The 16,295-nt window shown below is 43.8% G+C and overlaps 1 protein-coding gene across 2 annotated transcripts; it reads right to left on the bottom strand.

Moving 5' to 3' along the window:
* Positions 1-1,193: 1,193 nt before the first annotated feature.
* On the bottom strand, positions 1,194-15,350 carry esrra (estrogen-related receptor alpha). Of its 2 annotated transcripts, XM_008290096.1 has the most exons (8): positions 15,087-15,350; positions 13,464-13,545; positions 8,206-8,589; positions 7,300-7,416; positions 7,065-7,178; positions 6,125-6,292; positions 5,438-5,707; positions 1,194-4,382 (listed from the first exon to the last, which is right to left on the bottom strand). In XM_008290096.1, exons 3-8 carry the CDS (start codon positions 8,582-8,584, stop codon positions 4,129-4,131), a joined length of 1,302 nt encoding a protein of 433 aa, XP_008288318.1. In that variant the 5' UTR covers positions 8,585-8,589; positions 13,464-13,545; positions 15,087-15,350; the 3' UTR covers positions 1,194-4,128. The 2 variants fall into 2 exon arrangements, with proteins under 2 accessions (XP_008288318.1, XP_008288319.1); XM_008290097.1 differs by lacking the exons at positions 13,464-13,545; positions 15,087-15,350 and adding an exon at positions 12,329-12,443.
* Positions 15,351-16,295: the final 945 nt, after the last annotated feature.

Here is a 16,295-nt window from a genome sequence, read left to right as displayed (position 1 = left end):
CAGAATTATTTAAAAAATAAAAAATAAACTCATGAAACAGGCCTGGACAAAAAAATTTCTTAGAATTTTTATTTATTATTACTTTCTGTTATTATTTCTGTGACCGTTGTGGGTTTTCTTTCGTTAACTGAGGGGCACCAACTATTTTGTCCACGTGTTATAGTTTTGCAAGAGCTTGTAGAAGTTGTTGTGAGATCCCAAGAAAGTTTTGCACAGGCTCTTGCAAATGATACCTCTATTTTTGTTTTTCCTTTCCCTGTTTTTTTCTCTTGTGGGGCTCCGTACACAACAACCCCAACTAATAATAATCAGAGCAAATCTGCAGTCTGTGTTGCTGACAGAAAAGATAAACACTGAAGAAATCAGTCCATAACTTAATGTAACTACAGCCACTTAGAATAAAACAATAAAATGTGTTGTGTTGTTACTTGGCTCCCTGTTTCCATAATTAGATTAATTTATTGATTAGAGAGCTCGTCCTGAATATGAAGGTTTGGGAAGCATCCATTCACACAAGTAATGTCTCTGCTATAAATAAATATCCTGCTGTGGGATCGAAGTGGGAAGATTTCTGTAAAACTTAAGTAAGACTTAAGTAAACAGATCTAACTTTTTATAAACAGTCTAATAATATCCTATTAATTTTGAGAGCTCTAATGCATGATAAGTAGATCCCAAAATATTTTTTGATTCATTTTTTGTAAGAAATAAAAAAATAAAGTTTAAAATAAAAGATTAGGGGCTATAGCATTGGACATCCAGGCCCAACAGAGCCACAGGTTGGCAAATAATAAACAAATTATGATAATAAATTAATTGGCTTGAGTAATCTTTTAATAAGTTCAGTGTAAATTATTTGATTCCAGCTCCTTGCATTAGAATATCTTCAGGTTTCTGTCTTCTTCCATGACAGTAGACTGAACATAAGACTTTGAGGACAAGATTTTTGGGTTTTGGGAAACACTGATTTAGAGCAAACAAAAAAACTTATTGACATGTTGGGTTGCAGCCCCGCTCCATGAATTGTTTTATTCTAAAATATTCATTTCTACTCCTGTCGCCCGTCAGCAGCTCAACGCGTGTCGACATGTGGTGTCTTCACTGCACTTAATCTGATAACAAAACATGAACACACACATATATGTACACACACATACATAAAACATCCACAGGGAGAGATGAGACCAATGATATGTGGCGGTGGTGTGTCCATTTATTACACAACACAAAGCACCTACAATAATCCACTCCCTGTTGGGTGTCAGACAGCGGAAGATCTCACTTTTTTCACAGTGATTTTTTTTATGTGGGACATGTTTAGACAAGGACATCAAACTTTTTTTATCTAAATGAAAAAGAAAAAAAAGAAAAAGCCTACACACAGAAATTCACAGCCAATATCACACACAAAAAAAATAATAAAGCAGTGTCAACAAACAACAGTAAATTGAGTAAAAAATAGAATTTAATCATTTAAATAGTCTTTCAAAATACAAACATTGATTTGAACTTCTAAATAATATAACGTTTAGTAGCTATTCTTCATTATAACTGGCAATGTTAAATGTACACTGTGGCTATACAAGGAAATGTGTGAGGTTTGGTAATTTATTGTATTGCTCATTTATATTAATGCTTGTAATATGCATCGTAATAGAACCTACAAATGACTGTATAATTTCAAAGTTTGACACGCCGGATGAGCCTCACGCCACCCTAAACCCACTGTACCTAAAACACAGTTGTACGCTAATGAAGAAACCCTAGCTTTGCATATATGACCCGGTTAATAGAAGAAACTCTTTTGACGGCTCTAATTTGACCCCGGCGTCTAATGTTTAATCGCCTGCTTAAAGTAATGTGATAACTACTCGGTTAGAAAACAAACATATTTTCCTAACTGACATAATGTAACGTATAAGAACGAGACCCGACAGGTGAATCAAGAGTCACATGTGGCCAGGTGTCTGCTCCACAGGGCTAGCTGCTGGATCAGTTTGTACCATCTCGTGAAGCAGGATTAACGAACCTTTAAAGTTATGAAAACCAAAATGAACTCAGGTGTTCGCACGACATTCAGTTAGACCCAATATCCAAATTTCAAGCCGACAAATCAAAAGACCACGAGTTTGTCTCCACAGTTATTTGGCCGTCTGGCTTGCTCTGCCTCCTGAGGTAGCCTTCTGTAGCCTCGCCGTGCCATCGGATCTATAGAGCCATGTAGATTGATCCCTAAAAATAACAATCAGCCTCAGAAAACACATTTTAAATTAAAAAAACGATTAGCATTCGTTACATCCTGAATGGAAAGCTTCTTTTCGATACCAAAACCCACGACAGTGTGTCACAATGTAAATAAAATACCCTTAAATCCTAGAAAGGAACCTATGAAAAAGCAAGTTTCAAGTCTTTACAAATTTCAGTACAATGTAAGCTGCACAAATATCATCGTAATGGGGAATTTTTTTTTTTCTTTTTAAATCACATTTGCTGGCTTTATTTATCTTCCACTATAAATTGCATGTTTCCGTTTATTGAAATGGAACTGTACATGGCTAAAAGACTTGACGGCCTCTCAATATTATTTTCGTCGAGCTCTGACTTTGACACCAGATGCTGTGGTTTTTGCATTGCGTGTGAAGCTCACTATAATGATCGTTTATAAGTATACAAACCTTCTGAACAATGAGTCGGACTTTCGGGATGTTGTCAGACACGGTTTCAACATCCAAAAGGAAGATGTTGCATATGTTGCATTTCTTGTTGCCCTGAACCCATTTCGGGCGCTTTAAGAGTTCGGTACAGATGTGCGTCCACACAGGAAGGATCTCAGCTCAAACATCTGAGATCTTTTACGCTCTCCGGCGCTGCAGAAAATGCAGCGAAATCTCACCGTACACAGATTAGTGTTACACATTACAGCCCACCAATGAAACAGGATCTTTTTTTGAAGACACAGCTGCTGTGGTTCTAGTTGGAGGAAGAGGGTATAATAATAAAAAAAAAAGCAGATGAGGCATTTGCATTTTCTTTTCTATAATCACTGTTGTTGCCACACTTGCTTTAATGTTCTTCCCTGATCTCGGTGCAGCTCGTAGGTTCCGACTGCACGCGAACAAACACACATGCCTGCTTGTATGGAAGCCACTTTTTTTCCGTGTGCACCAATAGGACTTTTACATACAACACCTTCCACGTAGATCATTTTACGGGCGCGCCATCTTCAAATGCACTTTTCCTGGACTCCAAATCAATTGCACAACCTTTTATAAAGAATCTTGCACCGACACCAGTGGCTCCCAACTCCACCATCTACCCACCAAGTGCTGCCGTTTTTCCTCTCTAAGTTTTTTTTTTTAATCTACTCCCTTACCAAACCAGTTTCTACTAAAAACAAAATAAATCAGCACTTGGGGCTCTAAGAGTGGAGAACTACTGATAGACACACACAAACAGATGTCTCACCGTTTCATTCACATTTTGAATGTGACAGACAATAATCGAGTCATTTATATTGCTTTTAACATATTGCAAGTAATTCTTATGATTTGCCCACAGCGGCACGCTAAACTATAGTAAATACAAGCACTTCATGTGCGTTTCAATCCGACCCCCACGCTGGACCCTCAAAGCTTTTCACTGGATATGTTATTATGGCTTTCATGAGCGGATGTAGCGTTGTTTTTTTTTTTTTTGTTAAAAAGTTCAAAAAGCCACATGATTGCAGTCTGTTCTCGGGTGTACCTAAACGTTGTTCCTCAGTGGTTAAGTAACTGCAGATGGATTCCTGTGATGAAACATGCCACGAAACGGTTAAAACTAAAGAAGCATCCTGGCATTTGTGTTAAATGTTTTCACTCTCGGAGCCGTTTACTGAAGCTTGGCAGTTACATCTTACTTGCAAGGAGCCAATTCCCTCTGAAGAAAATAGTTTTTTCTCTTTTCTCGTGTTATTTTTCTTCCTCCGTCATGAAGTCTTACAGGAGAAACGGACCATTTTCCTCTTTATTAATTCTCGAATAAAAACTTTCCTTTTTCATAAACAGCTTTTTCCTCCCCACTCTTGAAGACTAGATTCTCTGTCGGGGTCTTTCTCTGCGTCCTCTTCGCTTCTGCTGCCTTTCTGCTCTAGGGAGAGTCCATCATGGCTTCCAGCATCTCCAGGAATAGTTTGTGCATGGGTACACCGCCACGGGTCTTGATGCTGTAAAAGGTGGTGAGAGCACGACCGGCAGTCTGTCGGAGGAGAGGCAATGTTAAAAGGAGGCGTCCCGCCCGCTGGGGGTCGTCTGGGCGCCGCTGACATTCCAGCTCCAGCAGGGCCTGGTGGAGGAGGTCCCGCAGCTTCTGCACGGCCTCCATGTCCTCGATGTAAACAGAGTCTGACAGAACAGCAGGGAGCACATGGTAAGACAAGAGGGCAGGGCGTTTGGGTTTTCTCAGCTTTTGTCACAGAAACAAAGAATGTGTTCGCCGGTGATTTACAACAAATACAAACTAACGGCAGCTTTTATTTACAGAACAAACGGTGGGTCTGTAGCACAAGCAGGATGTGCTCAGTTCATCTTTAATGGGTATGCGTGGGTTAATTCATCATTTCTATTCTACAATGGATGATGCGTTTATGTACATCTGCCTGTTGAAGACTATTAGAAACAGTCTCTGCACCCAGCAATACCTGACCTTTGTTGTCTCGGGCATTTGGCTGCTGACACATAATCCCATCAAGTTAAAAAGATGGACAGCAGACATCATCTGCTCTCCTCACCGCTAATCTGCTGTTTCTGTGGCTACTGATGCCGCTGAGCAGTTAGATGAGGACTAATTAAGCAGCTGCTAACGAACGGTGCAGCATATAGTCCCACCGTTGTACGTCACTGTGACTATGACGGGAGAACAATGCACTTAGTCAGCTGATTAGGTTCACCCAGCTAAAGATTATGAGATCTGACAAATACCTGCGTCTTGAATTCTGCACTGCATAGAGTTTATTGACACTGATTTAGAGAGGCGTTAAGCTTTTTGTAACTGCTCCGTGGTGCTGGTGAACTGCACTGAGTTACAGTGAAGTTATATCAACACATATGGACTATCGGATCAACAGGACTACAAACTGAACCCTTAATATAACGTCCTTAAAGCCAGAGTTGATTGCAGCCTTGTCCCCCAAATAAAGGATTAGTAAAGGTGGTAAACACTGCCAGTTTAGTCAGCCTAAATAAGCCTGAAGCCTGGAAAATGTCACACTTTAAGGGCGTTTTTCTCCATAACCGTGACCTGGATGACTGAGAATCTTCAGACACTTTAAGGCGGTTTCAACGTACGCCCCTGATAACAGCTCAGTCCTATTAGGTTGATAATTGTCCTGTAAGGTGCAAATAAATGGTTTGCCTCAATACTTAATCTGTCTCCAAAGCTACAGTCGAAGTGCAAGTACCTGAGTTCGTGAGTGCGATGGCTTTTAGCATGACAAATTCCTCCCGGTCTACGTTTAGTGCGCGGAAACGGCGAGCGAGTTGACTAATTGCCGCATTAAGCTCCGTCAGTCCGGCGACACGTGACATCTCCTCGTCAAGGACAAAATCCTCGGCGAACACCACCTCGTCCTCGCAGCCGAGCGAGCGGTACGCTACGCCCAGCACGAGCACTTCCAGCCACACCGACTGCAGCACCGACATCTGGTCTGCGAGAGACAGTGAGAGGAAGCCTGCAGGAGAGAAGACGTAGAAAGACAGACGTGTTTGAATGCAGAGGGTTCACATTTTTTGGGGGTCATCTGGCACAGCAAATAATGTGCTAGTTCCTGTGGGCAGCTGGTGACCCGACTCTAGATGGTACCACAGGTAAGCACTGCGTGAACCCGCTGAGCCATCAACACCAGCTCAGTGCCTCCTCCCCTAACACACCACCCACACCAATAAGTTAACCGGTTTGATTATATATCTGGCTGAACACACACACTTGAGCCTTGTGAATCTGCTGTACACGGCCCGTTCATAATGATCAATATTCTAGTCAGAGCCTTGAGTGAAATATGACACAGCATGTTTGTTCCTATTCAGTGAGAATGGATCACCAAGTCCCAGTCACTCCTCCCCTCCTTCATTCTCTCTGCATCTCTTACCGGGAATGTGTTTGGCCCAGCCAATGATCACAACCAGCTCGCGGTCGGCGAGGTCACAAAGCGTGGTGAGCGTACGCTGGGCTGTGTCGGGCTGCAGAGGGTCGGGCATGGCGAATAGCTTCTCTGGCTCTGCTACTAGAAGGTGGGACACGATGATGTTGGAGGAACCTGTGACACGAAACACACAACAGTGGGATTAATTGCAGTATACATTGAGACATATTGACACCCAAAACATCAGCTCTGTCATTATCTAAACACACATATGACGTTCTGCAGCATGCTGCTGGTAACTGAACCCATGTAGTGATCTATTAACGCTGCAAATGTCCGCATTACGTCTTCAAATGTAGGCCTCATCATTTCTGAGTTCATCCCAGTCAGACTTGTGTAACTGAAGAGCTCCTTCTTCAGTCAAATTTAATTTAAATTCGTGCAAATTAGTACTGTTACAGCATGAATTGAAGTGCTGATTGAAGAGCTGAAGACTGACACTGAAGCGTTGTTGGCAGTAGAGGGAGCTGTTTTCTTATCAATTCCAATTGATTTGAAGTGTTCTGTGTGTTGCTGATGCGCTCAGCGTGACTTGTGTTTCACCAGCTCGGAAGTATATCTTGTATTTTTGGAGAAGCACTCTGAGCACGTCGAGTTTAAAAGAGGAAAAAGGTTGAGATGAATTCTGCCTCCACGTCTGAGTCAGAACAGGTGGAGACCTTCCATGTTACCTGTTGCAGAGCAGAGATCTGTTTGTCTATTACTGTGTCTTTAATTTGCCTAAACGTGGCTGCTGTTGGTTAAAAAAAAAAGCAAAACCCATCCTTTGTCATTAATAAGAACCCAGAGTTACATATATAGTGAATATATGAAGTGGCTGCACATTTGTGGGAGTAACATGTGGCGCCTGAAGCTGCCTGTTGCAGAACAAAGAAACGAGACTCACCTTTTTCACTCTCCTTTGTGAGTGGTAGCGGGGCACTCTGGTATGTTGCATTCTCCACTTCTGGGCGCCTTTTGTACTTCTGCCTTCCACCTCTGACCCTGTCGAGACGAACTCCTGCATCATGAAAGATAAAGTCAACATGATTTATGCCGCTACACACGGAATAAATATATAGAAGTTAACATGAAGTATCCCAGACTGGCTTCACAGCTCGTACAAGGTCATGAATACTCACCCTCTTTCAGCATGCCTACTTTGAGGCACTTGGTAAAGCGGCATGCCTGGCAAGCCTTTCTGCGCCTTTTAGTGATCTCACAATCGTTTGATGCTGGACAACTGTATTCGATGTTACCTTCATAGAAGTACAACCAAGAAAAAAAGAAGTCAGTTCACAGTAAACTGGATGATTAAGCAACATAAATATGAAGGAGCATTTGGTTTTGGAGGAAAACAAGCTTCTTCAGTTTCACAAAATCCTCTGATCTTTTAAACATTTAATCCGAAGCAGAATTCATACAAGCTACTCGACACATTTCACAACGTACACGCAGCACGGCGACGGCTGCCAAGTGTTGATGGTTTTCAACAGACCAGTGTAAACCAGATGGGATGGTTGTGTACCGAAGCGTTATAAGGAATAACAACATTAGCCAATGATGTGGGTTCTTAGTCACTCTTGCCTTCCACAGACTCGTCGACGCTGTGGGGAGCGGGGATGCCCTGAGCCGTTTCAGATTGGCACATGTTTTAATAGATTAGCCTAATTATTTTATGATTCAGTGTTTATGGTAATGCTCCACACCCCAGCCATGCTCGCCCTCATACAGGTGAACTAAACATCCTGTTGTTCTCTGAAAATATGACAAGACATTTTGAAAGGAGAGAAGCCTCCTATCATCCATGTAAAAGTCCAAAAATATGTAAATCTGTGCTCACTGCTTACTGCATTGTCATAACTAGTTAAACTAACTGGTGGTGAAAATGCTGAAAGTTTCCCACAGAAGGCAGTAGAGGTAGGCGTCACACAAGATGCTCCAGATTTAATTTGAGATTAAATTTGTCAACTTCTTACATCACAGAAGCTGTCATGGGTGACCTTACTGTTTCTACTGCTACCCAAACACGTCATCACAACACACACCTTGAATGGTTCTCTTGAAGAACGCCTTGCAGGCCTCGCATGACGCGACGCCGTAGTGGTAACCCGAGGCCACGTCCCCACATACGAGGCACAGCCTCTTGGGCAGCGTGCTCAGGGCGTACTTGCATCGCCCCGCTCCGTTTCCGGTGGAGCCCTCCTCTGCCCCGTCGCCGGCCTCGTCTTTGAAGTGACAACGCAGAGCCGGCGTGTAGAGCGGCGGGGAGTAACGCTTGGCGCCGTCCCCTCTGGTTCCTCCTCCTCCGCTTTGAGAGGAGTCCGAGGAGGCCCCGCCCGGGCTGGTCCGACCTCCCCCACCTCCCTCTGGACTGCTCGGCTCTGCCTTTATGTAGACATCTGACCGACGCTCCCGGGAAGACATTATGTCTGGAGGGCAAAAAAAAACAAACAGCAAAGAAAGGTCAAAGTAAATAATGGCGTAGAACCTTTTTTCTAACATCTTTGCCTTTTACACCATCTTCATACCAGCTATGAAAGGAACACCAGAATTTGACCTTGTTGGGCCAACGAGGCAGAACAAACATGTACCGTGAACATTTAGTCTTTTGTAAGTTGAAATACATTTCATAAGGAGCAGATATGTTCTTACAGAGGGTTTTTAAAAAAAAATCTCAGCACAGATTTTAATAATTAGAATCAAAGCAATTCACTAGTGTCTGATTGCGGCTCAGCATCTTTGAGGGCAGCATAAGCAGCCCGTGGTGGGCTCCAGGACGACACCACAGCCCACTCTCCGGCCCCTTTTCTCTTCCAGCCTTTATACCATCGTTACTGTTTGCACTGATACGGGGTACGTAGGATGGTTTGAGTGTAAACACAGTAATCGGAAGGAAGCAGACAGCAGAAAAAAAAATCTTGACAGGAATTCAAGAGCTGTAGCGCAAACGCTGCCTAATTCAGCGGAAAACAAATTAAAGCCCGACTAACCTTCACTAAACTATCAACCAAAGAACATGTGGTTATTTCACATTTAGATCATGGTCAGTCTTCTGTGCTGGAGGGCACGGACAGGGAAACGGGCCTGGATTCTGCACTATCAGCATGCTAACATCACAAAAGGCCGGCTTGTTCTCTGCCTTGCTCTTCAGCATAACTTAATCCCTGCGTTGTCCGTGCTGTTTCTTCTCCGGCTGTGCTTTCTAAGCCATCAAAAACCACCTCGGATTCACCAAACCAGACGCTTTGCTGCCTTAAATGAAACTATGCAGTCCTCAGACCACTGCCACTGTGTGAAGTCTTTGTCTGCCACATTTCTAGTCATTAAAATAGCCAAGGTGACTGGATGAAGGTCATTATGCTCATAAACAGCGGTCACTCTTCCTTATCCGCACCTATAACTTACGTCGGAGGAAGGCAGCAGGAGTACCGCAGTAACCTGCATGTCTGCGAGAGGCCGTCTGTGGTTCTCAGTTTAATTACAGAAGCGAGCTTAGTAAATATGTCATGCTAGCGATGAAATCTAATGTTTATGAATCCAAAATACAAGCGCATAAAAAGTTCACGAGGCCAGTATCATAGTCGGTACATATCGCTGTACATTGAACTCAAGGAACAGAAAAAGGGAAGGAATTTGCAAGCCTGTCCTATCGCGGACGCTGTAAACCATTAAAATTACCTTATCTCAGTTAGTTGGCAATAACGTACCGACAACACACAAATACTCATTACAGATCGTCCAGTTCAGCTGATTATTATTATCACAAATATAAAAATTAAACTGCAACACAACAGCACACAGAGGCTTTGTGATTAAATTGATTTCCTCCAAATTTTTGCCCAAAACTATAGTTTGGGAGAAGGTTTAATTTCCTAAGTGAGCGTCCACCACCAAATGCAAACCAAATCTGAACAGTTCGGTCAGCATGAGAGAGTCTACTTGATGCTTTTAAGCAGTTCCAGTGCCAAATGTCACGGTTCTTAATGTCAATCACGCATCACATACATTATAAATAAGACAGTTAACCTAAGAGCACTCTGATCTCTTTGACACATAATGGAGTTACAGCAAATGGGCATCGTTGTCTCGGGGTTTTTCGCCCTCAAATGACTGAACAAACAGGTGGCTGCCTATTTGTGTCAGTAAAGCGACCATTACTCTGCCCTGCCCAAGTTAGGCCGATCAATTCTGCACATAGCTGCAGCGCTCGTGTAGATACCCTCGTACAAAAAGAGAGAAACGGTACATTGTGTAGCCACATAAACAAATAAAAAGGTTTATTATTTTGTCTCAAACCGACTGTGTTTCAAGCTAATGATGGCTGAAGTGTCGCCTCCTTCGCTGTAAATTCTACTTTATCAACAGCACTTCAGGGATGTTAAAGAAATCGGTACAAACAGGGGTATAAACAAGGCATGTGCCTGAGCTGTAGTCCGTCCCCGGGCTTTGACTCATCACCGGGTACATTAATGCAGAGCCTTACTTGAGCGACTGTGCTCTCGTTCCAACTTAATAGACGAGTGCGTGAGGACGATGAGATGGGAGCTCTGCTGCCTAAAAACGCCCCAATCCAGTTAAGACCTGAAAGCCATTTTCTCTTTCATACATGCTGGCAATCCAGAGCAAATTACCAACCAGTCGTTCTTGTTGTTCATCAGTTAGGCCAACAATCCAGTTGTATTTACTAAGTGCTGCAATATTTTGAATTACTACGATCCCTCACTCTGTCCAGGGTGAAAAGAACCTAATTAATAAAATGTCTCTTGATGTTTACTGTACGGTGCATATGTAAATGTAATATTTACCAACAGGCACATAGCGGGGTAATTCATTTTCACCTTTATTTACATAGCTACACTTGCAGCATTCAAAAGAGCTAAATGAAGCTAAACACAAAGCTTCAAACTACCACTGTGACAACAACACCAGCTAACAATCTGTGACTTTATGGGATATAATCAATACCGGCTCAGCCCTGACCCGTGCTGCGTTCCGTTTGTCCGACTGCAGAACTGTGAATGTATGTTATATATTACCCCTTTGTTGACACGCGGCGTCTATAATAAACAGGCCCCTGCTGGACACTTTGCATTCACTTCACGTAGCGCTGTGCATGGACTTGGCTCGCTGTTTTCTGAGCTTCTTTACACAAACTAATAAGATGCGTACATGAAAATGTGTTTTGTGTGTGATTAAAGCTGTTCAAGATCAGGCATATAAACTAGGTTTCAGACCCACTGGGAGCAGAACAGCAAAGAGGCTCACATTGCATAGAGGCTGTGAGGAAAACTGAGTCAGTCCTGGAAGTGCAAAAAAAAAAAAAACCCAGCAGTGTACAGTATGGGCTTTACATACACCCAGCACGGTGTGTAATACGGGGAAGTGTGACTGCAGGCACTTCAAGACAAGCATGAGCATTCACCCTATATACACGCACTGCAAAGTATCCTTTAATCATATTTATTGCCACAGCAGATAATCCAGTCCTATAGTCGCTGGCATACACTGAGGTTGGAGTTTGCCCTCTGTGGATATGAGCACTGTTTGGCAAGCAGCAAGGAGGTCACAGCAAGCCTAGCCTGTTTAAAGTTTAGCTTACTTGGACTAAGTTTGAAAGCTCAGTTAATGGTTTGGGCAGGTATCAACAGAACTAGTACATAAAGATGATCAGCAGTGTGGTTCATCTTGAGGCCACCACACCACCGGGTCTGTCTCTGTCTGCCATGTGCACCGCTGGCAAGTTCGACATCTGCTTTGGCAAACACTACAGGAACCTCGGTTCTGTTCAGAGAAAATGTCAAAGAAAAAAAAAAGCAGGCGATACTAGCTAAAAGGTTGATCCCTGTTTCGATTGAGGCAGATGGGATAGTGTGTAAAAAAGCCAGACGAGGTGGGTTTAAACGCTTTGTTTTCTCCTTAACTCGCCATAGAAACGCGCTGTGTGTACTGTAAACTCATGTCAGCATGTTTGGGGGGGTTAGCGTTAGCATTAGCTAGCATCAACAGCAGCGCGCACAGTGTGGTAACTGTAGGGTTAGCTACCCTCAGCTAACTAAGCTAGCTAGCTAGCGTTAATCCTGACTGACCAGCTCTCTCTCTCTCTCTCCTCCTGCTGCTTGGGGCCGAGGTTTATTTTTGTCACTCTAACCCGGACTAGCTGCATCTTACCTGACAGCGGTGACTACAACAGCACGTAACGTTAAGTCTCCCCGCAGCGTGATATCATGGCACAGGATGGACGCACACACAGAAAAAAAAAAAAAAAATCAAGTCTCCACACCGCCTCCTGCTCCTTTGCTAGCTCGTGTTGGCCGTGCGCTGAGATGGGCCGGGCTACAATCGGCTTTCTCTAACAGCTGGTACATGATAAAGGATGGATCAACTGGAGCTCAACACATTAGTTCAAGGAGCAGCGTGGAAGCTGCCTCACCAAAAAAAGGTTTAATGGCAAAATTAACTTGCTGTGTATTTTTTTTAAATAGTAAAACAGAGTATTTGGAGTTTAGAAGAAGAAAAAAAAACCCTCTTGTGCTCTCTAATGATGGAGGCTATTTGTTAAGAGAAATATTTCATTCCCAACCTAACTGAGCCCTATAATAAACACACTGGTGAGAATTAAGCATATTAGGCATGAATCCAGCCTGACAGACTTTGACTCACATTTACCTGATGAGTGTCGTTCATTTTATTGGTCTTTTGCAATGCATATTACAAAATTCCTGTGTTATCTATCTTCACATTGGTTTAGCCTCACTTTTTATTGCTGTGGAAGCTTTTATTTCCCCCCCTAGGCCACACACAGCGTCCCCAAAACAAAGATCTTCAAAGTCATCATCAGGTCCCTCACACTGATACCTACCTTTCTCTTTATGTACATTCTCATGATTTATACCACCACTCAGACAGACACCAATCCTCCCTCTGTTTGCCCCCTCAGTTATCTATTCCTCAGTTTCTCGTCATGCACCGTGATTCCAGACAACAGACCAGTCGCAGTAAATGATCCTGCTTCTGTCAGGCAGCCGCATGTTCTGTGAAATGTTTGACAGCAACATATATTCTATAACTAGCCGCTCGTGGTTGTAAATAGGAAGTCAGTGCCTTCAAAATCCCCCCCCTCCTCTATTGTTTCTGCTGCATTGTTCCCTCTTTTGTCTGCGAGGAGACAACCAAGAGTCCATCACAGCCTTGCAGGACTGAACGGTGAGGCAGGTGGCCGTACATAATCGTAGCTGAAGGATGGCATAATGGGGTAATATTCCATCAGCATAAAAAAAAAAGAAGGGTGGGGAGAACAGCTTACCTGTTTGGTGAACTGGATTTAGAAGCCTGTATATCCCTCTCGGTGACCTGCTGTGGGTTGAAGTCTGCGGTTATCAGGACACCTGCAAAGTAAGCAAACGCTCCTGAGTGTCGTCACAGAACCAAGTCAAGTTTTCACGTTAAGCTTCTGTTTGGGAGCAAACCTCAAAAGTACACCGTGTCCAGCCTCCAAGTGATTTATCAGAACTAGTTGAACATATTAAACAATTACAAGGCTCATGCCAACAGCAGGAGTTCAAAGCTGCACATGTGAACCAGGGAGCGTTTAAAAATGGCCAGCTGTTTAGTTAGAAAACTGACTTTCCTTCCAAAAATACATATCCCGGTGTATCTATCCAGATTTCTGCACGCCGCTCCAGTACCCTCCCCCTTATGCTGCGTGACACACTCCAAAGGTCACAGTCACAGGAATGCTTGAAGGACAGACAGAGTAAAGCCAACACCTTGTCTTTCACTCGCACAGAGTCGGAAGTTTGGTGATAGCCGTCTGTAAATAATTAAAGGGACCACTTTTAATTTGGGGGGGAAAAAAATGACATGAAATATCACTTCAGTTTGTTGCTGAAGTCTAAATAGGATTTTTGATCCAAAGAAGATATTAAATGCAGGAGAAAAAAAAAAACACATGCAACTTTAACCTTGAGTAGCTGAATTTATAATATTATAATATGTGGGGATAAACTAGGATGCTTTGCTGTTTGGAAGTGAGCAAAACTTTATTTATTTTTTTTAGAAGTGACATTTCAATAAAAGACAATGAAAGATTTAAATGATAAAAAAACAATCTGCACATAATTCCTGAACACACTTTCTAATAACATGATCCAGTGTGTTTAAAGCTGATCGTGGTTCTGTTAGGGGGCACCAGCGCTCCTTGTCACCGGCTATGCATCACACACACACACACACACTCACACACACACACTGTACATTAAACTCAGTTTGAGGCTTTTAAATGCGGCGCACTGTGGAGACGGAGAGAACAGCACCCAGGGGTGACCTTGCCTACTGATCTCGGACCGGTGAAAGGTTAATTGCCAAAGTGGATTATACCTTAAGATCAGTGATCTCAATCCCGGTCCAGCAGGCTCGGTGATTTACAGTAGTTCAGTGTGTTAACACGGAGGGGAGGAATAACTCCGGAGATTATCATGCACATAGGAAAAAGTGGTGTGTGCAGCTGAAGAAGAAGAAGTGTTACAGGACTTTGGCTTTTTTTTTTTTTTTTAAGTGCCTTATTGTGCTGCTGCATCTTGTTCCTCCACATCTCCTGCATTTTTCATTCACTCCATAAGTGCAGCTCATTTATTAGAGGCGGCTTTTATAGGTGACAGTGCATCACACGGAGTGCTGGAGCAATTATTTAAGTGTGAACTAGTCAGCAGGGGGGGGGACGTAAGAGTGAAGCACAAGCGCCGCGCTGCACATTATTACACAATGCATGCTAACTGTTCATCGTGCCCCCTACCCCCAATAACGTGGCCGGCCGAACTTCCACTCCGGCAGCCGGCAGAACCGAATCAGGAGCACACCAGCGCTCAGACAGCTCAAAAACAGCCCGTGTGCTGGACGTAGACGGCGTGGGAGAAGAGATGATACTCACCGGGAGACGTAAAAACATCGCAGGGTTGTGTTTTCTTTTTTTTTTTCCTCCTCTCTCTCTCTCTCTATCTGAAGTCAGTCAAGTCTTTGCGGCTGGCAAGTCCACAGTCGGCTGAACTGGTTTAATGGCGCCGTCAGAGCCTCGCCGGGTTCCTCACATCTCATCACGACGCCGCCGTCGTGGACGAAGGCGATAACAACCCACCGGCGACACGGCGTCTCACCGACGGCGGTTCTGTTCCGTACGCTGGTGGCACAAATTCCCGTCTTCGGCTTCCACAACTGAGGTTGTAGTTTAATATCAGCGTCAAGGCTTTCAGGAGGGGGGAAACAGCACGTCCGGTGAGGGGGTTTCACAATAAAACTACGTCGACGTGCAACGCGTTGTAACTTCGCTTAAACGTGGACGACGCCTAAAAGCAAAACGTGCTCTAATATGACAACAATCTCCACGTTTTGCTTTAATACACCACACACTCCTCATGAACACACAGCTGCTTGTTTTTCTAATTAAACACAAGCGGGTGTTTTATTTTGACAGGCTGACTCCCGGGCTGCCGCCGCCTTCCTGCCGCTGGCTTGACGCGGCTGAGTGACGCAGCCTCGATCTCGTGCCTTTTCTCCTCCCTCTGCCTCAGTTTGCGTCCGCTGTGTGTCTCCGTTACGTCCGTACGCGCCCTCCACCCGCGTCATCGGCATTATAATATGGGCCTGCGACTCGTTAAAAAAATATGACCCGGTCCACGCTAATCCTAATGTGGTCCAGGTGCGCTCATTTAGATCCGCAGCTTTAAACGGCGCTGATTTCAGATCAAGCCGCTGCGTCGTGACACCTGACAAAAATCTGGAGATGATCCTGCGAGCGCAAACCCTCCCCCCCAACCAAAATGACAGTCACATATTGTTATATATATATGATTAAATGTGAGCCGTGTTTTACACTTTAAATCCACTTATAGCTCAGTTTTTTTGATTCTGAACTTAAATCATCACCATTGTGAGAATGGCTTTTGTAAGGATCAGATTAATTTAAATTCTGGGGCAAGCTATAAGGGGCTGCAGGAAGAACAGGTTGCATGTCTCTCCCCGCACACCTCTATGGAAAATGTAGTCATGCCGTCGGTCTTGTGACACTGACCCGGCTCACTCCAGCACTACACTATCTGGACTGGAGCCAAGAAAGAGGAGATCAGGAGATCACCGCAATGGG

The sequence above is a fragment of the Stegastes partitus genome, unplaced genomic scaffold (assembly GCF_000690725.1).
Source record: "Stegastes partitus isolate 25-593 unplaced genomic scaffold, Stegastes_partitus-1.0.2 Scaffold655, whole genome shotgun sequence".
NCBI classification, from domain to species: Eukaryota; Metazoa; Chordata; class Actinopteri; family Pomacentridae; genus Stegastes; species Stegastes partitus.
Note: the sequence above shows the minus strand (reverse complement) of the source record. Positions and strands in the feature narration are given on the sequence as shown.